This window comes from Sinocyclocheilus grahami, unplaced genomic scaffold (genome assembly GCF_001515645.1).
Source record: "Sinocyclocheilus grahami isolate Dianchi unplaced genomic scaffold, SAMN03320097.WGS_v1.1 scaffold176.1, whole genome shotgun sequence".
In the NCBI taxonomy this organism is placed as follows: Eukaryota; Metazoa; Chordata; class Actinopteri; order Cypriniformes; family Cyprinidae; genus Sinocyclocheilus; species Sinocyclocheilus grahami.
This window is the reverse complement of record NW_015505355.1, coordinates 1,416,593-1,441,035: the sequence shown is the minus strand read 5'-3', so window position 1 is coordinate 1,441,035 and position 24,443 is coordinate 1,416,593. Positions and strand designations below refer to the sequence as shown.

General features: G+C 38.0%; 2 protein-coding genes across 2 annotated transcripts in view; one reads left to right on the top strand and one right to left on the bottom strand.

Moving 5' to 3' along the window:
- The window catches only part of jmjd4 (jumonji domain containing 4), a 4,387-nt gene extending 2,489 nt beyond the window's left edge, over nt 1-1,898 (bottom strand). The window contains exons 1-3 of the mRNA XM_016283706.1: nt 1,234-1,898; nt 732-897; nt 423-585 (exon numbers count right to left, since the gene is read on the bottom strand). Of these exons, the coding sequence (XP_016139192.1) occupies nt 423-585; nt 732-897; nt 1,234-1,486 (582 nt within the window). The 5' untranslated portion in view covers nt 1,487-1,898. The remainder of the gene's footprint in view (nt 1-422; nt 586-731; nt 898-1,233) is intronic.
- A 1,690-nt stretch (nt 1,899-3,588) lies between these two features.
- Nucleotides 3,589-9,833, top strand: snap47 (synaptosome associated protein 47). Its single transcript, XM_016283705.1, has 3 exons — nt 3,589-4,121; nt 4,655-5,012; nt 9,687-9,833. Exons 1-3 carry the CDS (start codon nt 3,628-3,630, stop codon nt 9,831-9,833), a joined length of 999 nt encoding a protein of 332 aa, XP_016139191.1. The 5' UTR covers nt 3,589-3,627.
- The last annotated feature ends 14,610 nt before the right edge of the window (nt 9,834-24,443 follow it).

Sequence of the window (24,443 nt, the reverse complement as noted above, 5' to 3'; positions counted from 1 at the left end):
ACTAGCACCCGGTTCATGCTGGTGGAAAAGGGGTATGACTGCATGACATTCAATGAGGTGACTAGAAGTTCATATGTCCAACCTTAAACATTGGGGGTTCAAAAGCCTGAGATCATTCATCATCTTCTAGTTTAATATAAAACTTAGAAAATGTATATAAAAAAACTAAATTTCTTAGCATTTGGTATGTCTTCTTTTTGCTTTAATGACAGCACATTATTTAAGAATGTTCGACAGATCGAATTTCCAATGGAATCTGACCTTTTGTGCAAATTACATAATGCAGAATAATATTTCTTAATTTTACATCATAATGTTCCATTGCATTTCATGTTTCTTCAAAACCCCAAATCTCACCCAAAATTATTTATAGGACCAATGTAACAAAAACAGACTTTAAATTTGGATACAGACTTTTACACCCTTACGACTGTATATGATAAATAAATGACACAGTACCATGACCCCTTAGGTCCCATGTAGACAAACCGATAATCATCCACTTCAATTGTGTCCCAATATTCATTCAGCCAATCAGAGGAGAAGTAAATTGGCGTCTTGTAAGAATTATGTTCAGGAAAGTTCCTAAAATGAACAAACACATTCAACATTATGACAGTAAAATCATTTTACTTTCTTTATTTTACTACAGTGTTTCCAAACTAGTATTGTGCATCACATTCAAAGCTATTGTACTATAACCCATGCTACACGCTTTTGAAGAGCTGTACCTTTGCATATGCCAGTCCTTTAAGTAAAGGCATCCTTTTGGTGAAGAATGCCCATTCTGAATGTACTCTCTCCAGTACTGGATAAACTCCTTAAAAGGCATGATCTGCTTTGGGTTGGAGTTGTATTCTTTTGCACTGCAGTTTGCAACAGGAACAGGTGTCTCATCTGCATAATAAAATGAGGCCATTTGTGGATATAACATATTGAGTACACACATACATACATTTACCAGCAACTGGTCAACTTTCAAAAATTGGTATTCAACAATACACAGCAAAATGATCTTGAATTAATTAAATTTTAATCTAGCAATGTAAGATACATGTTTCAAATCACTCTTAAGAGAAGCTGAAAGGAACACGTTACAGTTCTGTAATGCGCAGTTATCACATATATTTCCTCAATTCCTCAGATTGTAGAGATTTATAATTATTACTAACTTCTAATGCATGACACATTGATGCAAGAATGATAAATATATAAAATGCATTCTTTGCTCACCAAATTCTTGCAGAAGTCTTTGTAAGTTAGGTTTTCCATCGGCCGTGACCCATTTTTTTCTGCAGTTCCAGTCTTCTGTGAATTTTTTGGAAAACATGCAGGGTTGGTTTGGGATCAAGTAGTTTTTGATGAATTTGGAGTAGGCTATTTCTCTCTCTATGTACTGAATGAAATGAGAGGAGCAGTGCTGTTGATGGATCTGCCTGGGCATTTTGACCAAACTGCAGCAGTTATTAAAGGTTTCCCTATCCATGACATAACACGAAGTTTCCACAGGTTATTTCATGCTTGATGTAATAATATTAAACACAAAACCTTAAATAAAACTCAATGCTGCGGACTTAATAGCAGAACACATTTGATCAGCCCCATGCTTCTCTGATGGCACGCTTTGCGTGGTTATTTTAAGACTGTAGAAGCGCAACTAATGTATCGACGGTTTAACGTCGCGCTTACGTGTAATTAAACGATCGATACTAGGCGATTATCTTTTTCTATATGCTTATAAATCGAAAATAATTGGGGTTTTCTGCGTCAATCTTGGAACATGTCTGCCCAGTTTCCCACCGGAAAAGAAACGTGTGCACACCAACCCAATGATTAGCTTTTCTTCGTGCGTACAAAAATGAGCTGTATAATACAAAAAGCAAGTTAATTGAATACCATTAAATGACCTGTAAATAAATCTAAGTCGACGCCCCTAATTAGCCATCGCCACATCATATATATGTGTGACGTTGAGCGGAACCTTTAATAAAGTTTTTGTTTTTTTGCACGTCGGAGTGTAAACATGAGCGCACTTAAACAATCACCGCTGCGTTCAGTCTTTGGTTCAGCTGTGTTTACATCGCTACGACGCGACAGGAGGTTTTTTTTACGTTTCTTCTTATTTAGGGCGTTGTATTAAACGTTAACGGGACACACTGAGGCGGAACAGTACATGTCTCGCAACTGACTACGATGCGTAGAGATGTTATTGTTTTAATGCGTGAAATACGTCACACCCTGCTGTAGCTGTCACTTGAAAGTCAACCTCATCAAAAAAAAATAAAAATAAAAGTCAGCCTCATCCTAAAAGGTATGGCATAAATGATCTCCATGGTGTTTGTTTTGCGTATATTATGTAATGCCAACCACTCCAGCATCTACTGTTACTGCGCATACAGAATCACGCGAAAAAAAGCAATGTAAAGGGTCTTCAAATAATGCTTATAAACCACTATTTATTTTGTGATTCCAGAAGAATTCATGAACTGCATGTATTAAAAACGAAAGAAAAGAAGCATTTCAATTCTTCATTTTCATTTAGTGTTTTTTTTTTTATAATTTAAATTAAGCAAGAATAATATTAATTAAAATAATGTATTAATGGAAATAATCTTACATTTTGTGGCCCCGTTGGAAGTTTGTCGGGGCCCCCTGCTTTTGTGTTCCTCTTAAAGAAAATTGCACAGAGCTGTGTTTCCCCAAAAGCATCGTATGCTTAAGTTGATTGTAAAACTATTATCACTAATAGAGCTACGATCAACTTAGGTTTACGATGCTTTTGGGAAACGTAGCCCAGGTTTGTAGCAACATGTTGTTGAGAAAATAACAAGTATGCTGTTCATGTAAGTAAAAGTGACTGATCATGACTGCGTGCTTACTAATTTTCTATATACACCACTCACTTGGCAGGTGAGCTCCCTAAGTCCGGGCCACTGTGCCAAATCAGAAAAAGATGAGCCAGGAGACATCCATCCATAGCTGGCCCGGCTCTTATTACATCAACATGGTGTTTGTTTTGCGTATATTATGTAATGCCAACCACTCCAGCATCTACTGTTACTGCGCATACAGAATCACGCGAAAAAAAGCAATGTAAAGGGTCTTCAAATAATGCTTATAAACCACTATTTATTTTGTGATTCCAGAAGAATTCATGAACTGCATGTATTAAAAACGAAAGAAAAGAAGCATTTCAATTCTTCATTTTTATTTAGTGTTTTTTTTTTTTATAATTTAAATTAAGCAAGAATAATATTAATTAAAATAATGTATTAATGGAAATAATCTTAAATTTTGTGGCCCCGTTGGAAGTTTGTCGGGACCCCCTGCTTTTGTGTTCCTCTTAAAGAAAATTGCACAGAGCTGTGTTTCCCCAAAAGCATCGTATGCTTAAGTTGATTGTAAAACTATTATCACTAATAGAGCTACGATCAACTTAGGTTTACGATGCTTTTGGGAAACGTAGCCCAGGTTTGTAGCAACATGTTGTTGAGAAAATAACAAGTATGCTGTTCATGTAAGTAAAAGTGACTGATCATGACTGCGTGCTTACTAATTTTCTATATACACCACTCACTTGGCAGGTGAGCTCCCTAAGTCCGGGCCACTGTGCCAAATCAGAAAAAGATGAGCCAGGAGACATCCATCCATAGCTGGCCCGGCTCTTATTACATCAACAGCGAGAAATGCTGGGCCAGCGGCATCCTCTCCATAAGCCGCACCACCTTACGCTTCAACTCTGAGCCGAATCAGGAGAATCTGATTAGCCTGAGGCTCTCCCGCATCATGGAGATCAAGATGGAGTCATCCAGCTTCATTTTCAGTGCTCTTACGGTGTTGGAGCAGGGAAACATCAAGCACTGGTTTGGCTCTCTCAAGCCTTGCCTTACTGCCGTTTACCACGTGCTGGAGCACTTCTGGAGGGAACGGCTGCTGTCACCCACAGAGCCCCGTGGAGCTGAAGCTCCTCTTAGTAAGGGCCAGGAGCTGATCAGCCTGATATCTGGAGCCCAGCGGAGGCTGGAGGATACTGGAAGAGTCCTGAACCACCAGGGAGAGCAGTTCGACAACATGATTCAGGGCCTGGACAAGATCGAGTCAGACCTGAGCGTGGCAGATAAGTAGGTTTTGCTCGGATTCAGAAACTGTGAAGCATAAATTATGCTAGAGACATGAATGATACTTAAAATTTTAATGAGGTCTTTCAAGGCTTATTGTGCTTCTAATAACTCATTTTAATGTTAATGGGGTCATATGATGCGATTTCAAGTTTTCCTTTCTCTTTGGAGTGTTACAAGCTGTCCGTGAATAGATAAGATCCCTAAAGTTGCAAAGACTAAAGTCTCAAACCCAAAGAGATATTCTTTATAAAAGTTAAGACTCGTCCACGCCTACCTGAAACGGCTCGTTCTAACACGCCCCCACATATCTACATCACTATGTGGGAAGATTTGCATAACGCCGCCCAAATGTTCACGCAAAGAAAGAAGACGTAACTATTATTCTCACTGTAGTTTTGTTGTTGCCGTCATATGACCCCTTTAAGCATGTCCCACTCTATACTTTCTCATTCATCCATGTTTCTTTGTCGCTCTAATGCAGTGGTCTCAAACTTAATTCCTGGAGGGCCACAGCTCTGCAGAGTTTAGACCAGCATTCCAGCTATCGTCTCCCATGTTGGAAGCTCTGGAACCATGAAACCAGGTAGCCTGATAGTGTTGGTCTCCTCTCTGGAGGTTCGAGATGCAAACGGACAGCTCCTCCATTGCTTTGAGAAGGAAGAGGTGGATGATGTCTATGTGCACAGCCCCTACGAGTTCAGTGTTCGCCAGCGCTTCATCGGAAAACCTGACATCTGTTTCCGAATTCTCTCTGCCAGGATGACTGAAGCTTTTTCTGTACTGGAGATGCAGTATAAGAAGAAAGTTGAGATCACGCGTGACTATGCAGCATTTCAGGCAACTTTGGCAACCACACCAGGAAGCCCAGAAGGTGGAGGAAACATTTGGAGTGCAGGTACTTATTTGGACAGTCGTATTTCATTGTTAGAACTTCAATGCCAGCTTTCAATCTAAACTAAAGTAGATTATATGACAGCAGACATAACTTGAGACGCATGACTTAAAATAATAGCTCTCTGCAAAGTCCTCGGGCACACCAAAATGTATACTTCTATTAGTCAAGGATGCATTGATTAAACTGATCACATATTACAAAAACAATGACAGTTTTTAATTCTAATGTTGCATTCTTCAAGCTTGCAAATAATGATCCTTCATTTGCAGCTTACCAGAAAATCTTAGGTTCTTTGCACATTGTATTTTTTATTTTATTTATTTTTGCCATTTGCAAGAAATGCAAGTGGGTCGTTCCATCTCAACCCATCCAAACGCACTCCCAAAACTTTGCATGGTATCCTTAGCAGCATGAAAAATAAGAATTTTATTAAAATTATGAATGGGTTATGTACTTGGTCTAACGTGCTAGAAAAGAGAGAGTCTGTAGTTTCTATTGCAACATCTTTTAAGTTCTATCTTATGCTGAGGAGACAAAGCAGACAAATCAGAAAGTTTAATAATGACGCAATCTTTATTAGTAGAAGTGATAGTTCTACCATATTTGTTCAGTTCAATTCAATTGTATCGTGAAAAATGTTATACAAAAACTTGAATATTTGTAACAAGGAGCGATTTTGCAGTCTTCACTAAACCGATACATGAGACTAGATAATGATCTGAGATATCATTGCTCTGCTGCAAAATTTCAGTGCCCACAATATAGGACAAAATTTGGTTTTTAGCCCCCAATGAATGCCTGTAAATGCCAATCCCAATGCTTCTTTTTTTTACTATCTACATGAATTAAGATCACTGCAGACAGCACTTACTCGGATAAAAAATCTGAAAATTCTGTGTTCTACATGGTGCCTTGGACAGTCAGAGACCAGTAGAATTGTCAAAATGATTTATTGTTTTTACTAAATAACATTATAAAACACCATCACTTCAAAATAAATTGTACTTGAAACCAGACCTCTGAGTAATACTGAAAATATTACTATAAATTGTTGCATCACCACTCCTTTTGCCCTTCAGATGAGGTAGTGTAATTGTCTGGTATTAGCCAGGTTTCTGTCAAACAGAGCACATCAAGCTTATGATCTGTGATCATATCGTGTACCAAAAGTGCTTTTGTAGAAAGGGATCTAATATTCAGCAAGCCAGGTTTTATCAGTTGTTTGTCTGCATTATATTTATTCTTGTTCTTCAGACATTCCCCTTAATAAATATCAGCTGTTTGCCAAGTGACCCACAGAGGCCTCATACACACTGCAGCTAAATGCAGTTGTTGATTCACCTTTTAGTGCTTTACGCACTGTTCAGCGGTTTACAGTAGTGATAACCGCATTCCACAATCAAATGTATACAGGTAGTGACAACCGCATTTACAAAAATGTCCACAGTGTGTATGTGGCCAAAGTGACATTTACAAATTGAAAATTGGTACAAAAAATAAAAAAATAACAATTTGGACATGGAGCCGCATTAAGATCTATAGGATTAAAAATGAAAACCGCAAAAGAAAAAAAAGTTTCTTAAAAACCTAGATCTAAAATGATATTAAGAGATATCGTGTTACAGGTATATAGTTGAGTTACTGCAAAAACTAAACTCAACAATTAAAATGATGCTGACATCAGTAATTTTTTACCCCCTGTAATTTGGCTCAAAATTTCAGGTGAAAATTGTCATTTTGACCCCCATCTGCAAAACCGATTTCTCTGTAAATAATTCAGTATTTAATATTTTGGCTTTCATCAATATTTATGTTTGTTTAATTAAAAGTCTATAACATACTTTGATTAAAATTTTTCAATGGTAGTGTAAAACAACACCCTTTTACCTTGCCAAAAACAGCTCTGTTCACAGCGACCCGTTTCGGTGCATGTTCCTTTAAATGCTAATGAGCTATGTTCATTATTACATGCAACAACAAAACACCTCGATCGCTTAGGAGACATTGTCTACAACCGCTCCGGCGTCGAAGCAATGGCGGACTGATGACAGCTCACTCAGGGCGGGTCTAAGGCAAAACGCTAGTGTCAATCAACAATTGTGGGAGGGGCCTGTGCAGAACTATGTCACTCTGCCAAGAATCTCAGAAACGTCTGATCTGAGAAAGTGATCATTATTATCTGTGATTTAAAAAAAAAAAGCACTGGGTGGATTTTTATCATTATAGGATGGTTGTGTGTGCACACTGCCAACACAAATTTATGTTCAAACAACATGTAAAAGTGAATATTGCATCCGATGATAACTTGTGTTTAGCTACATTCACACCTTTAGGTCTCAATATTCAGTTAAGGTCATCTTGTTCAAAAGTTTACACCCCTGGCTCTCAGTGTTGTGTGTTTCCTTGTTGAGCATGAGCAAATGCACTTAGTGTTGTGTGAGTCTCTCAGTTGTCTGAAATGAAGGATCTCATATTCATATATACCCAGTCATATATCCTGGAAAAAGCAAAGAATATGAAGGGCATGGACAATTTTTCTGAGGAACAGTGGGCAGTTTAACTGCTTAGGACAAACAAGGGACTTGAACAACTATCACAGAACTTAAAGACAGTCGTCGATCATCCAGGAACAGACGATTGGAATCAGACACTTAAGATTTAACTTGTTCGTAAACTTTTGAACTGGAAATCATTTTGAATGTAAATTAGAATAAAAATAAATTAGATTATTGTTTAAACTGTATTATTATTCAGTGTCGCTTGGCCTTGCAAACCTCTCCATCACACATTGTCAACTTTTTCAGTATTGATAGGCAGCTGCTAGAGATTTATTCTGCTGTTCATAAGGTGGGCTGGATGTTAGAGCATTTCTAAGTGGTTGCAAAAAGGCCCAGAAGAGTCTATATTGTGGTCCCTCAATGGCTCAGTTTCCTCCTTTGAGTCTATGGAATTTTGATTTTCAGGCATTTTTGATTGATTAGAAAAGTAACAGTACACCTCTCTTCAACAACCTGCACAATTTTATGTATAATTTATGTCCGTAGTAGTAACAGGTTGGGAGAAGTTACATTTAACAGGCTTAGGGGTTTGTTCAAATCAGACTTTAAAAAAAGACACAAAAACTGAGCGAACATACTTAAAGGGATAGTTCACCCAAAAATGAAAATTTGATGTTTATCTGCTTACCCCCAGGACATCCAAGATGTAGGTGACTTTGTTTCTTCAGTAGAACACAAAAGAAGATTACATGCAAAAAAATAAGAAATCAGGAAGGGGGCCATCACTTTTACACATCTATATATATATATATATATATATGTGTGTGTATATGCATGCATGTATGTTGTGCTCATGAGTTTACATACCCCTTGCAGAATATGCAAATATATTAATAATTTAAAGAAAATAAGAGCGCTTATGAAAATTGCATGTTCTTTTTTTGTCCTGAATAAGCTATTTCACATAACAGATGTTTATATATATATACTCCACAAGAAAAAATAATAACTGAATTTATATAAATGATCCCATTCAAAAGTTTGTGAATCTTAATACTGTGTATCGTTTCCTGGATGATCCACGACTCTTCTGTTTTGTGATGGTCGTTCATGAGTCCTGCGTTGGTCCTGAGCAGTTCAACTGCTTGCTGTTCTTCAGAAAAATCCCCCAGCTCCTGCACATTCTTTGGTTTTCCAGCATCTTCTGCATAATTGATCCTTTTCCAAAAGTGACTGTATGATTTTGAGATCCATCTTTTCACACTGAGGACAACTGAGGGACTCATATGCAACTATTCAAGAAGGTTCAAATGCTCAATGATGCTCCAGAAAGAAAAACCATGCATTAAGAGCCTTTGAAACTTTTGAACAGAATGGAGATAATAATTGCCTAAATATCATGTTTTTTTTCATTTAGTACTACCCTTCAGAGGCTACAGAAGATAGTTACATGTTTCTCAGAAGACAATATAAGTTAAATTTACCCTGATCTTCATATATATATATATATACAGTGGGGGAAAAAAAGTATTTAGTCAGCCACCAATTGTGCAAGTTCTCCCACTTAAAAAGATGAGAGAGGCCTGTAATTTTCATCATAGGTATACCTCAACTATGAGAGACAAATGAGAAAAAAAATCCAGAAAATCACATTGTAGGATTTTTAAAGAATTTATTTGCAAATTATGGTGGAAAATAAGTATTTGGTCAATAACAAAATTTAATCTCAATACTTTGTTATATACCCTTTGTTGGCAATGACAGAGGTCAAACTAGATTTAAAGATATGCTGTATTTTTTCTAAGAGTAGCAGAATAGAATAGGCTTATTGTCACTTTTATCACATGTACACCTGGTATTAAAATCCATATTGGGTGATATGATCAGAAAATGGACAGCAATAAATGCAAGTGTAAACACCTGAATGATCTCATCATTCAAACCATTCAGAGGTAGTTAGAAACCCATGTGACTGCATCGCTATTATATCGCCTTGATGTCTGCCAAACACCAGCATCTAGACTGCAGACTTATCTGTCAATCAATCACTTTTACCAAAACAATTAGTAAAAAACTTAAGTCGACCCCCAATGTACATATTATATCTATATTTTGAACTCCAATTCCAAATATTCATCATCCACATGATTATTTTGTGCTGTGTTTGTGTAGATGCTCCAGCAGGTGAAGAATCTAGCTCTGGAGGCTGAGACAGAGCTGGAGCGTCAAGATGAGGCTCTGGATGAATTGAGCTGTTCTGCTGACCGCACCACCATGAACATTAACAGACACACTCGCCGCATGAGGAAACTACTGTGAACTTAATGTCACCAGATTAATGGTAAGATATGCACAGGAGTGTGTTTCTCAATAGAGCACTCTTTATACTTGAAAAATTCATTTGATCTTTATGAGTAAGGTTTGGCTATTTAGAAAGCTGTAGAGCTGAAAGCACAAATGTGGTTGGGGACAAATGACTGATCATGTTAACATACAATAGCAATAGTATTCTCATAAAAGTTAAGTGTCAAATAGGAGCCAGAACCCCCAATGTACATATTATATCTATATTTTGAACTCCAATTCCAAATATTCATTATCCACATGATTATTTTGTGCTGTGTTTGTGTAGATGCTCCAGCAGGTGAAGAATCTAGCTCTGGAGGCTGAGACAGAGCTGGAGCGTCAAGATGAGGCTCTGGATGAATTGAGCTGTTCTGCTGACCGCACCACCATGAACATTAACAGACACACTCGCCGCATGAGGAAACTACTGTGAACTTAATGTCACCAGATTAATGGTAAGATATGCACAGGAGTGTGTTTCTCAATAGAGCACTCTTTATACTTGAAAAATTCATTTGATCTTTATGAGTAAGGTTTGGCTATTTAGAAAGCTGTAGAGCTGAAAGCACAAATGTGGTTGGGGACAAATGACTGATCATGTTAACATACAATAGCAATAGTATTCTCATAAAAGTTAAGTGTCAAATAGGAGCCAGGTAGTTTTGAATGCTCACATGTGTATTTGGGAATTTGTGAATAACACTCATGGTTTTGCAACTTATAGTCAAATAAGCTTCTTGGACATAAAGGCCATCAGATCTCTACATTAGGCTTTATCATAAGTCTAACAGATACATAATACAGGTGCATCTCAATAAATTAGAATGTCGTGTAAAAGTTCATTTATTTCAGTAATTCAACTCAAATTGTATTGGTTGTCATTAATTAATTGGCACTATTAGCAAGAACTACAGAAAACTTCTCCTAATTTGTTTCTTTTACCGTTTACTTGAATAATAACATGAAAAACATGAAGCAGTATTTACCCTCATTTGGGGTCTAGGGTCTGTTTGATGTTACCTTCATAAAAAAACTGGTTCCCTTCATTTCAGTGGCATAAGATTTTGTGACATTACCCGTCTATACACACACACACACACACAAACTGGGCTTGATTAGGTTGTTCTGAAGGTATGTAAAAAAGGTTATTCATGGTATTGAGTGCGCAAATGGACCCTACATTAGCAATTAATGGGAAAGTTGATCAAATAAGAGTTTCTCTCATTAGTCACTCATTGTTCACTCCTGTGTCTTGTTACCCTGTTCGGTCTGTGTGTATTTATGCTCCTGGGTTTTCAGTGTTCATTGTCTGGTCTTATCCGTCCACGTTTAAGGTTACTTGGTTCTGTTCCTTGGTCTTTGTGTTTGTTTATCTTCATTATTATTATTATTTATTAAAATTGATCTGCAATTGATCTGCTTCGTAAAATTACAGTTGAACCACTGTTGTCACATGGACTTTTTTACCGATGTCCTTACTACGTTTATGGGTCTGGGAACATTTCAATTGCATTGCTTTCTATGTAGGGTCAGAAAGCTCTCAGAGTTCATCAAACATATCTTAATTTGTGTTCCGAAGATGAACGAAGGTCTTACAGGTTTATAACGACACGAGGGTGAGTAATTAATGACAGAATTTTCATTTTTGGGTTAATTAACCCTTTAATAAGCAGGTCAAGTCATGTCTGCCAAGTGCTAGATGTGACTTCACGTTAGAACAATACATCAACTTGGCCTTAAGACTTCACTTCTCCCCTTACACTGCCTGTGATCCCAAAGCTCTCAAGTGTGGTGGTCTCTGCACTGCTTGTGCTTCCAAGTCTGGTGGTCTCTACATTCGCAAGTCCGGTGATCCTGGAGGCCTCAAGTCTGGTAGTCCCTCCACTGTCAGCTGTACATCTTGTAATGACAACCGCCATCTTGTGTGTTTGGGGCGCACACATTGCTATAGCTTCTATGAGGTGGTCATGTCTACTACAGCATTCCCTAAGCTGTCTTTTTGCTTGGTTACAGACACAGTTTGTCCCTGAACTCTCAGTGCCCCCTGTTGGCTCTGTTAATTCTCAGGGCTACCCTCGCACTCCCTGTGCTCTCTGTCATGGCCATGGAGGCTGTCCTTGAACTCTCTGTGCTCTCTGACAGCTCTGCTACGGCCACGGAAGCCAACCTTACAATCCCTATGATCCTCGTCTCAGTTCCACCATGGCCGCTAGATCCCCAATGGTCTTCTGGCTCTGCAATGGGGCCCTGTTGCACCGGCTTTGCTATGAAAGTCCTTATCTCGGGTGTAATGGTCCCTTGCTCTGCCGTGGCTTCCCACTCTGCCAACACATTCTCACTCTCAACGGTTTATGGTACCCCTTTAGCGTCACTTTTCGATGTGCAGGGTCCTCCATTGTTTTTAATTTAAACACTGTAATCAATTTACTGTAGTTGTGTAAATTGTGATTTTTAAAAAAATTCACAAGATTCTGTACATGTATCAACCCTTTAACAGTAATGCACTCGAATCCTGCTTTATTGTCATTGTTTCATGTGTGGTGATTTATTAATTTTTTTGAATTACTTTGTTGATAAGTGTAAACTCATAATGCTATATTTATTTACTGTATTTTTTGTGATCAAGGCAAGTGTAAAATAAACTCAGACATGCTTTATTGTCACTATTTGTTGTCACTCTTCTGTGAGGGGATTGATTTGTTGATAACAAATTGAGTTTAACAATTGTTTTAAAGCAACTTCACAGTAATAAACAGAAAAATAGCAGTGTTAATGTTGCTTCTGTAGCTCTACAGAAGACAATCATGTCATTATTCAACAATTTAGTTCAATGTTGATTCAATGTAGGTCAAGAAATGTGATAATGTTGCAGAGTCCATCAATTATGAAACCAATTAAATTTAGCTATAAAGCAGATCTGCCAACAACAGTGCCATTATTGATCTCAATTTAGCTCAACGTTGATTCATTTTACATGACAACAATGTACTAGAAATGTACTTTTTTTTTGCACTTTTGAAAAGTTTCACATACAGACGATGACATTGTCAAAACAATCCCTGTTCACACTGATTCTTGAAAACAACTAAAAACTGTATTATGCATGCCAGGCCAGCAGTTGGAGATGTCACTTTGTAAAGAAACACTGCACACCTGCACACATACCTATAGACTGAAAACGTAATACGCATGCACTGTTTTCACAAATTCACATTTCTGTAGTTTACAAAATCGGAGACGATGACCATATTATTTCAGAAACTTGCAGTTTAAAACCCATTTTCAAAAGTCTGTGCTTTCAGGCCCCCAAAATGCCAATGTGTAAATGGATGGCCAAATGGTTGAAAATGGTGTCATGTAAGTGCCTCCTTAGACTGACACTTGTGGAGGAACCTTGTTATTACAGCATTCTGTTGGCACAAGAAGTTAAGCATCTGTTCGCCACCCTGACGTGTAACTGGTGTGTGACTTTGACAAAAAACTTAGAGACCAATGTGTGCTAAAAGCATAGATTGTTTTCTTCTGGCAAGGATAGAGGACCCCTTGGAGTATTGACTTCTGGAGAAAGACTTGTAAAAATGGCTGGAGTACATGTCGTGTCTAAGTCAGAATTCCTTTCACACTACACAACTTTCTAGTATCATGAAGCTGCTGTGGATTGCACAGTACACAACGGACCGGCGACTGGGGTCACACGTTACATAATATTTCACTAGGAATAATCTCCGACAACTCTGCCTCATGTACAAACTGCATGCACAAGAAATGAAACACAAAATAACATGTCTCCTCTGCCTGAGATTTCCCTTGCCCTGTATCGTACTCTCTAATTGGCTGTAGGTCATCACCAATGTAATTTCTAGTTAAAACACATTTCACATTGCAAACACATTTCATACTCTCATCATGACAAAAAACGTGTACTGAGTAGATACTACATTTGAATTTGAAATTACTATGCGATCATTAAAAAAAGTATATGAATGATATATAGTATGAATGAATTTTGGATTTATTACATCCGCCATGCTCTTATGGCACTTTTCCACTGCGTGGTACGACTCGGCTCGGTACGGCTCAGTACGGTACGGCACGGCTCGGTTCGGCTCGGTTTGTGTTTCCACTGCAGTTTAGTATCGCTTTAGAGTGGGCGGGATTATTCACATGTCATTATAGTTGCACCGCCTGTACTGCCGTGACTCATTCCGCGTCGCCCCATCAAGCTCTCGCTGGATCCGCTCCTCTGCTATCAACGAGAGGAACGTCTGTACTTCCTCAACAGGAGGAACAGCCACTTTTGGGTTGTTAAAAAAAGGTGCGCTCGTTCAAAACAGTTGCATTTGATCCTTCGCTGGCTGTGCTGATTTAAATCTAGCGTTTCTTTTGTGTTTGTGTCGCAAGTTCAGTGACGCAGGTAGTGACGATTCTCTCCGGCCAGTCAGTGTTTAGAGTGGGCGGGATTATTCACGTCATTATAGTTGCACCGCCTGTACTGCCGCGACTCATTCCGCGTCGCCCCATCAAGCTCTCGCTGGATCCGCTCCTCTGCTATCAACGAGAGGAACGTCTGTACTTCCTCAACAGGAGGAACAGCCACTTTTGGGTTGTTAAAAAAAGGTGCGCTCGTTCAAAACAGTTGCATTTGATCCTTCGCTGGCTGTGCTGATTTAAATCTAGCGTTTCTTTTGTGTTTGTGTCGCAAGTTCAGTGACGCAGGTAGTGACGATTCTCTCCGGCCAGTCAGTGATCAGCAGAGTTTACACGTCACATTTTGGTAACGGTACGGTTCGCTTGGAACCCCAACCGAGGTGGTACTAAAAAAAGTACCAGGTACCAGGTACTGTACCCAGTGGAAAACCCCCCAAAAGTGAACAGTACCGAGCCGTACCGTGCCGTACCATGCAGTAGAAAAGCGCCATTAATGTCACGTCACCTACAAGTCTTTGTGTCGCTTCACTGCCATTCATAAATTCTCTTCTGTGGCCTCATGGGATAGTAAACTGTCCATCAAATTAGTATTTCATATTCCCAGCTGAAGTAGTAGGTCGTCCAATAATTTTTTGCTTACTGTTTTTGCAATACTATCAATTTAGATACACTGTTCTTTTGGTATACTGTATTTCACATACTCTATATTAGGGAAGTATTCGATTTCGGATATAGCATCCGGATGTTTAGCCTCCTAAATGTTCCTATGGAATTTGTGATGCATTAGAGCTTCTCTCTGATCGCGTCTTTGATTCGCTTCATGTGATTGTCATTCACATGGACAAGCACCGATTTGCCTCAGATTTCGGGCTTTTGTCGATGATCTGTCAGCAAGTGAAAATTGTGCAGTGTATATCCAGCATAAGCTAAGTGCAGTGCTTGTTTGCGTGTTTCACTTCTGTTGTGGAAAATCTAGGCACATTGACCCATCCTAAGCATTAAACCCAAGGATACTCGCTTGACTGCTCTCCTCTCCATTGCGTGATAAACAGCAAGCTCTTTTGGGATTTTCTGTGTAAACTCTTAACACGTACCTTTCAGTTACTTGGATTGGTAAGCCTGAAGACATGGAGAGAATGAACACATAATGGTGTGGTTAGAAGCAGCCATGCAATGTGAGGAAGTGGCGGCGGTCTGGCCCAACCACAGTCGCTGTACTTGAGATCCGGCTCTGCCTCGCAGCGGATGGTGCGGAGACGCTAGTGATTTTTACTGGCCTTGACTTACTGGTCTGTTTACATGATGGACTTGGGGTGGGCAACTCTGGGAATATGGGTGTCTCTATTGATGGTAAATCAATCAGTTTCAGACTCAGTTATGGGAAAAGTTTGATGAGGGCATGGACTTTGATTCTGTAGTGGTTTTGCTCGTTCCCAGTGTACAGTTTGGGTAGAATGATTATGATTATAAATTTGCGCTTGTTGAGTTGCTTTTTCTACATAGGTTAAAAGCATGTCAAAAATAATCTTGGATATCACTGCCAACTAATTTCGTTAATGCGATCCTTTTCTTTGAAGGCAACCACATGACTTTCCATGCATTTATATGGCATATGGTGGAAGATATATAGGACTATAATTATCACAAGCATGCAACAGACAGGAATGACACCTCAATTCATGAAGATTGTTGTGGAGAGCTGTGCTAAAAAAAACATTCAGAATACCCTGGCATTGTGGTGATGGGGTTTTCTTCAGAAAATGTCAAAATCTATTAAAGGGTTAGTTCACCGCAAAATGAAAATTAGGCTGTGCTTTACTCACCCTCGAAGCATCCTAGGTGTATATGACTTTCTTCTTTCAGACGAATTCAATCAGAGTTATATTAAAAATTGTCTTTGATCTTTCAAGCTCTATCGTTGTACTCAGTGGGTGTTGCATTCCTTCGGTTCAAAAGACGTGAAATAAAAAGCACCCTTCCACAAAAAAAAGTGTCTCACACGGCTCCGGGGGGGCGCATGCACCGGTGAGTCTCGTGAAAACCAACGTTTGTTTACAGGAGCAAAAGAAGCAAAGTTTCCTTACTTTAGCAAAGGAAAACCAGTCTCGTCTTGGCTTATATCGAAATCCTCCGACATTCTTCTTTACAAATCCTCGTTTTGTACTTCTAATTAGTGACCGTTGTTTTGTTTCGATCTCTCCGCGTGCATCACTTCTGAGCGGCGCATGCGCAAAGCTGACCTCATACGTCATTCCCCCGGAACTGCTTCCGTTTAAAACAGTGAGCGCAAGCTAGATTCAAGTGATTATTACGTTTTGAATATGGATATTTTTCTTACAAAAACGCATCGATTCGCTACAGGAGGCCTTTGTTCACCCCCCGGAGCCGTGTGAGATACTTTTTTTTGTGGAAGGGTGCTTTTTATTTCACGTCTTTTGAACCGAAGGAATGCAACACCCGCTGAGTGCAACGATAGAGCTTGAAAGAACAAAGACAATTTTTAATAAAACTCCGACTGGATTCGTCTGAAAGAAGAAAGTCATATACACCTAGGATGCCTTGGGGGTGAGTAAAACACAGCATAATTTTCATTTTGCGTTGAACTAACCCTTGAAGGCCCACTAAAAACTGATCTGCAAAATCTGAGACATTTATTTTTGTCTGTGGCTCTAACTCATGCAAATATACATACACAGCTTGCACATGAGAACATCCCAATTAGAACATGTCTGAATGTGGAACCTGACTCATGTGTTGGCTGCTCCAGGCTTGCTGCAGGTCTTTCTTCCTCTAACTCTGGTTTGCTGTGAGAGGTTTGGGTTACAGGAAATCAGCCTTTTTGTTTTATGTTGGACCTCAATAAGGACCCCAGCCCGGGGTCGTCACATGTGGTTGCCGCAAGCCCGCCCGCCACCGCTCACTCTAGGCCTCCGGCCTCCGCTCACTCTAGCCCGCCGTGTGTGACGCTGTTTCGTTGTGAAAGCGAAACTACTTTGTTTGGTCTTCCAAAAGAGGACACGACTAGAAATCAGTGGTTAAGTTGTATTTACAACACTGTTCCAGAACAGTTCAACCCAAATATTCAGATGTGTGCAGCGCATTTTATGGAGGACCGTTTCCTGATCCTGGTAGAGTAGACTACAATGCCGGCTGTTCTGACTCACAGACTGTAAGAACGTTTTTATATTTAAAGAATTTGCCACTGATGATTCAAACGTGAGTTTTGAGCAGTGTAGAGTAGCATACTTTTTTCAGTGCAGATTTGTAACTCCTCCCACACCATTTCTGTTATCGCCATGAATGACATCTCAAATACAGCAGACATGGGCTATTACTTTTGTAAATCAAACTTGAAACTGATTGATTTTCGCCTGCTGGGTGGTAAAAAGTGAAAAAATTCCATAGACTATACATCCATTTTTGATTTTTGATTTTATGAGAGGGCCCCCCAGAAACCCAGATCCTGCTTGTTTTTAGTGGCCCTGGCTGCGAATGGAAACACTTAGCTCCCACGATAAATTATTCAGCCTCAGTGATGCCATAGCTCTCCACCTCTGCCGGGCCACAGGGTGAGTCATAAAGGAGCGTTCAGGAGCATGTGGCTGGGAGGGGGCTGCACGGTTATCAGCGGCAGGGTGGAGATAAGGTTTCAGGCCAAGTCTTCCTCTCCAAGGGTGGAGGTGGTATTCTTACAGAGCTCTTAAGTGTAGACTTGGCTTTGTGCAAAGTGCTTTGAGTTTGATTTGGGGAGACTTGTGTTTAATGCGTGATTGTTGTGTTGGACTGCTACAAACAAGTGCCATGAAAGCAAGGAAATGTTAAAGAGAAATATACTAAAGTACAAGAACGGCACTATTTTCAAGATATTCAAATAAATAATTTATCAGATATGCATATTTAAACTTTCTTATCTGGAAAAAAATGTACCAAAATATGTATGATTCGCCTTGCCCTTAGGACATATTCAAATTTTCAATTCAAATTTTTAATTGAACACACACTATTTTTATTGAACACTTACTATAAAAAATAATATATGAATAGAAAACTATCCCCCGGTTTCATAGACAAGCCTAGTCCCAGACTAAAATGCATGTGTGGGCTGTTTTAACTGAATGAAACTTTTACTGACTGATTTAGTTTCATTGTTTTGTCTCGAGATGCACCCCAGTAGTGTTTTTATCAAAGGCACGTTTATAAAAGCTACTTAAATGTCCTAATTGAACTATGGCCTAATCCTTGTTTAACCTAAGCCCTGTCTGTGAAACCGAGCCCAAGTATGGTGTTAATTGCATCTAAACAATATAAGTATACTGGCAGTATAAAAATGATTAAATTATTAGTATTCTTCAAAGTGTACTTTCATAAATTATAATTATAAACTAAAAATGGGTCAGCTTACACCCAAGAAGTAGTGAAATAACAAGTACAAATGTACTACTGCAGCACTGATATTAGTACACTTAAAGTATGCTGTACTTGGAAAATATACTATAAGTTCTATCAATAAAATGTACTTTGTACTAAACGTATTATAGTATGAAAAACATGCTGGAGTACTACCTCAAAGATATGTGTGAATATGAAGTATTTAAAAGGCTTCTCTATCAAAGGAATAAACACAAGCCAAGTATACTTAGAATACCTAATTATAATTTTCTAGATCAAAAGATTAAGTACAAGTATGCCAAATATACTTTTAATTTAATGTATACTTGCTAGTGTAGGCCAGGTATACTTAAAAAATGTAACTTTGAACATATTTCAAAAATAGTTAAAGTACATAGGCCAAGTACGTATATGCAAGTTTGTTTTTTTTTGTTTGTTTTTTCTTCCAAATTTCTTGGACAAAAAAAAACAAAAAAGATACATAGAGGGGCAATAAATATCTTGGATTCTGGGGAGATTTTATAAATTTTTGTGGCATTTCAGAACCAACACTATTTTTATGCCAGACTAGCTTGCTTATGATTGTCAAAGTTAGGCTGACTGTATTGAGATTTTATTAGTTTTAATTTCACAATTAGATTTTTAAAGCACTGCATCATGAGCTTTGAAACTTTAGAATCAGTGCTTCAGACCACGTATCAAACGCGTAGTTCCTGTTTTGCCTTTGCATAGTTACCCTTGAGTGCTGTCAAAATTGTATAATTTCCCTCACCAATTCTTAGTTATTCTCTTTGTTCATTGTTGGGTGTTTTCTTTTGTGGATGTTTTGTGCTTGTTGTTTCAGTTCTGTTTTGCCTGCCTTGCCCTGTGTTGGATTTTCTGTTTTGTCTATGCCTCCCTACTTTTGCTTAGTTTGTTAGCAACTGGATCCTCTTCTCTGTCTCTTTGTGAAAGACCCCAGCATTACAGGGTTGTTGATCTCAAGGTAAGCCCATGAGTGTCTACTAACGTTCAGTGTTCATACTGATCCATGTTCAGTGCTCACTTCAGGATGCCGAGTTAATCACCTGATGTAAAATCCTGCCATATTTTACTACAAAAATAACCAAAACATGGGCAGATGTTGGTTTGGATATTGGCCAAAAATGATGTAAAAAAACCAAAAACTGAAAGCCAGAAAACATAGAATAAATAATAGAATTGCTCTGAAAGAGTGACTTATAAGGATGAATATATTTAAAGATCAGAATATCATAGAGATTTTGGGTTGGTGCACAGTGTTGGGGGTAATGCACTACAATCAACGCGAGTTATGTAATCAGATTACTTTTTTCAAGTAACTATAGTAAAGTAACGCTTTACTTTAAAATATGTGAGTTACTTTTTCAAACAATTCCATATGTTGAGAGAAATCGGGAGTGAGGTGCAGAGGCTCTTCCTTCAGCCAGAGGCTTATTAATTTCACTTTTGGTGTGAAAGGGCATTTACAGTTGGCAAAAATGTAACTTTTGGATTTTCTGTTATTAAAAATATATGTGACCCTGGACCTGGACACAAAACCAGTCATAAGGGTCCATTTTTTGAGATTGAGATTTATACATCATCTGAAATCTGAATAAATAAGCTTTCCATTGATGTATGGTTTGTTATGATAGGACAATATTTGACCGATATACAACTATTTGAAAATCTGGAATCTGAGGGTGCAAAAAAATCTAAATATTGAGAAAATCGCCTTTAAAGTTGTCCAAATGAAGTTCTTAGCAATGCATATTACTAATCAAAAATTAAGTTTTGATATATTTACGGTAGGAAATTTACAAAATATCTTTATGGAACATGATCTTTACTTAATATCCTAATGATTTTTGGCATAAAAGAAAAATCAATAATTTTGGCTATTGCTATCAAGTACGTATATGCAAGTTTGTTTTTTTTTGTTTGTTTTTTCTTCCAAATTTCTTGGACAAAAAAAAACAAAAAAGATACATAGAGGGGCAATAAATATCTTGGATTCTGGGGAGATTTTATAAATTTTTGTGGCATTTCAGAACCAATACTATTTTTATGCCAGACTAGCTTGCTTATGATTGTCAAAGTTAGGCTGACTGTATTGAGATTTTATTAGTTTTAATTTCACAATTAGATTTTTAAAGCACTGCATCATGAGCTTTGAAACTTTAGAATCAGTGCTTCAGACCACGTATCAAACGCGTAGTTCCTGTTTTGCCTTTGCATAGTTACCCTTGAGTGCTGTCAAAATTTTATAATTTCCCTCACCAATTCTTAGTTATTCTCTTTGTACCCCAGCGATTTAAAGGGAAACTCCACCCCAAAATGAAAATTTTGTCATTAATCACTTACTACCATATCGTTCCAAACCCCTAAAAGCTTCATTCGTCTTCGGAACACAACTGAAGATATTTTGGATGAAAACCAGGAGGCTCGTGACTGTCCCATTGACTGCCAAGTAAATTACACTGTCAAGGTCCAGAAAAGTATGTACGGATGCGCTGTTTTCATTCAAATCAAAGCATAAATACACGTAGAAAATGTACCCTTGTGTCGCGGCTGACACAGAATAGCATACGCTGCTTGCGTTCAGCGGATATTCTCCAAAATGGCGCTACGGTGATGCGGAGAGACACAGAGGAGACGAATTGTTGAATAAAGTCGTTATTTTTGTTTTAATTGGCGTAAAAAAGTATTCTCGTTGCTTCATAACGCTACGGTTGAACCACTGATGGCAGATGGACTATTCTGACGATGTCTTTCATACTTTTCTTGACAGTGTAATTTACTTGGCAGTCAATGGGACAGTCACAAGCCTCCCGATTTTCATCCAAAATATCTTAACTTGTGTTCCGAAGACGAACGATGCTTTTACGGGTTTGGAACGACATGGGGGTAAGTGATTAATGACAAAATTTTCATTTTGGGGTGGAGTGGTTGAGTGGTTGGAAAGTAACTAACTAACACAATTAGTTGCTTTTTAACATAATATTGTAATGTATTACTTTCTAAAAGTAACAAAGTAACTAACTGGTGGTGACACAAAATGCTAAAACATCTGTTCAGTTCACACTAGAATGGTACCACAATAATTTGTCTTTTGTCTGGTCCAGCTGGTATCACCTCAGCAGACTGAAAAGATTCCTGGAGTTGCTCATGGGAAAACCGATTAGGAGACAGAATTTTTGGCAATTCAATCCACTACAATATGCTTTAGAACCACAGTGGAAATAAGGTGTAAGACTTAATAGTACAACTAATTTGCCGTTTAATGCCAGAAGCACTACAATGTCTTCCTGGAATTGAAGTGCACACCCACTGAAACATATGTCCCAAAAGTTGATTTGTAGACATAACTTGGATTCAGTAAGTTAGGTATGAACAATGACTTTTCCAGTGTAAGTCATAACCTTGGAGTCCAGCAGTTGAAACGGTTACAGCAGTGTGTTCGAATGACAACAAATGTCCTCAAAGATTACCCTCTGGGTACATTATAAAGAGAAGAAATATGAAAAGTTATCAAAATGGGAATGCTCACTGTTGTCAAGAGACAGTTTAGTTAAAATATTAAAATATTACTAGTTGACATCACTTCCAAAACATAATGCAATTTATGATCAACAGTACACTGAAGAGTCCAAAACTGTAAAAGCTTTGAATAATAATGAAAAACTAACTTTGAATGAAAAATGTGTTACATCTGGAGTTGTGCGCGCTGGACAGTCAATGTTTACACAGCAGAATGTCCTCATGAATTGGTAATTTTGGCATATATGGTATCACACCTGCATAGAGCAATTTCTCCATAACAATATCCATGTTATGACTCTCAGCTGAGTTTCATTTTTACACTTTGGATTGTTAATGATGGGATACTTGCAAATGCACTAATATCACCATTAACTTGATATAATTGTTCCTTGATCTTTTGAAAAAAAAAAAATGTTGTAATATGACAGCATACAACTAAGAGAGCTTACTCTTACTCTCTTAAGAGAGTAAGGGAGCAACCATACATAAGTGTTGTTTTACTTTCTTTCTATTATATTAATTTATTCTTCATTTATAATAATTTATCATTTTATATGTAATCATTTTATTATTCCATTTAATCATATAATCATTTTAAAACATTTATATTCTCATTTATTTATATATTGATTACTCATTTATATTATTATGGTGAGAAATCTGGATTTTCATTGTTGTTTAGTCTTATGATTATGTGGTTTCAAGGCAGTGTTGGGCAAGTTAATCTGAAAATGTAATCAAATTACTGATTACTCCTTTTTAAAGTAATCAGGTTACTGTTCGGATTACTTTTTCAAAAGTAATTAGTAATTAGTTACATTTACTAGTTACGTTAATTTTTTCTCCATTAAATTTATGAAATCCCAGCATACACGCTCCCGATAAATATTTGTTATTAAAGCATCAACATTCACAGAGCACTGTTATTTTTAACTAAAGCAAGCGGCTGCTGCGTGCATGGTTTGGCAGAATGCCAGCAAAGAGCGCTGCATTTATAATCTCTAAAAGACATCTCAGTTCATCATTCAGCACTCGCCCATCTTGTCCCGCGCCGCACTCTGTTGCGTCGGGTCTCGCGGGAGCAGGTCTCTAATCCACTGGCACGTGACTCGACAGTGCGTGTGCTACATCCTTTTTACAATCTCTAGATTATAAAACACTGCATTCTGTCAGCAATGTAATGCGGCAGTAACGTATAGAGACCTCGGCTTGTAACTATACTCTAATTACTATTTTGAAAATTATAACGCGTTAAATTACTCCATTTCTAAAAAAGTTATCAAATTACAGTAACGCGTTACTAAGTAATGCGTTACTGCCCAACACTGTTTCAAGGGATATTTGTGTTCATAAGATAAGAGAATATCTCCTTTCAAAGTTTTTAATGTCACGGGATGTTGTCGTGAAGTAATTTTTCAATGCTATTGCTTGTGGTATAATCTCTCCAAAAAAAAAAAGCTCTTCACTGGCTTTTCTCAGTCAACTTCTTGGCTGATAGAAGACTGTTAATACAGTTTTTCAGTTGTTCTGTTACCAGACAAAACAGATATTTTCTGACAGGATCAGATCAAGTGTCCGGGGCTGGATCTGATATTTCTGGTGTGGAAGCATAAATAGTATGAAATTAGTTCGGTTACTGCTCTACGAAAAGACAATAGTATCATTATTTAGCTTGAGTCAGTTCAGTGTTGATTCGATTCAGTTCAATAACAGTGCCAACGTTTTAAAATTCATCCAATTTGAAATGAAAACGGTTAAGCAATAAAGCAGCTCTATAGGAGACAGTAGTGTCAGCATCCAGCTCAATTCAGTCAAGTTTCTTCTAAGCTGTCTTGTATGCTGAGGAGTTGAGACAGTTGAAGAAGGTTATTAACAAAGAAATCTCTAGTGGTGGAAGTGATAGTTTTACAATATTTGTAACAAGGAGTTGATTTTGCAGCCTTGGTTAAACGGAGTATAAATAATGATCCGAGATGTCATTGCTCTGCTGCAGAATGTCAATGTCAGCAACATCGATTTCAAAATTAAGTCTAAAGTATGATTACAACAATGAGTGGGAAGGGAAACTCCACCCCAAAATGAAAATTTTGTCATTAATCACTTACTACCATATCGTTCCAAACCCCTAAAAGCTTCATTCGTCTTCGGAACACAACTGAAGATATTTTGGATGAAAACCAGGAGGCTCGTGACTGTCCCATTGACTGCCAAGTAAATTACACT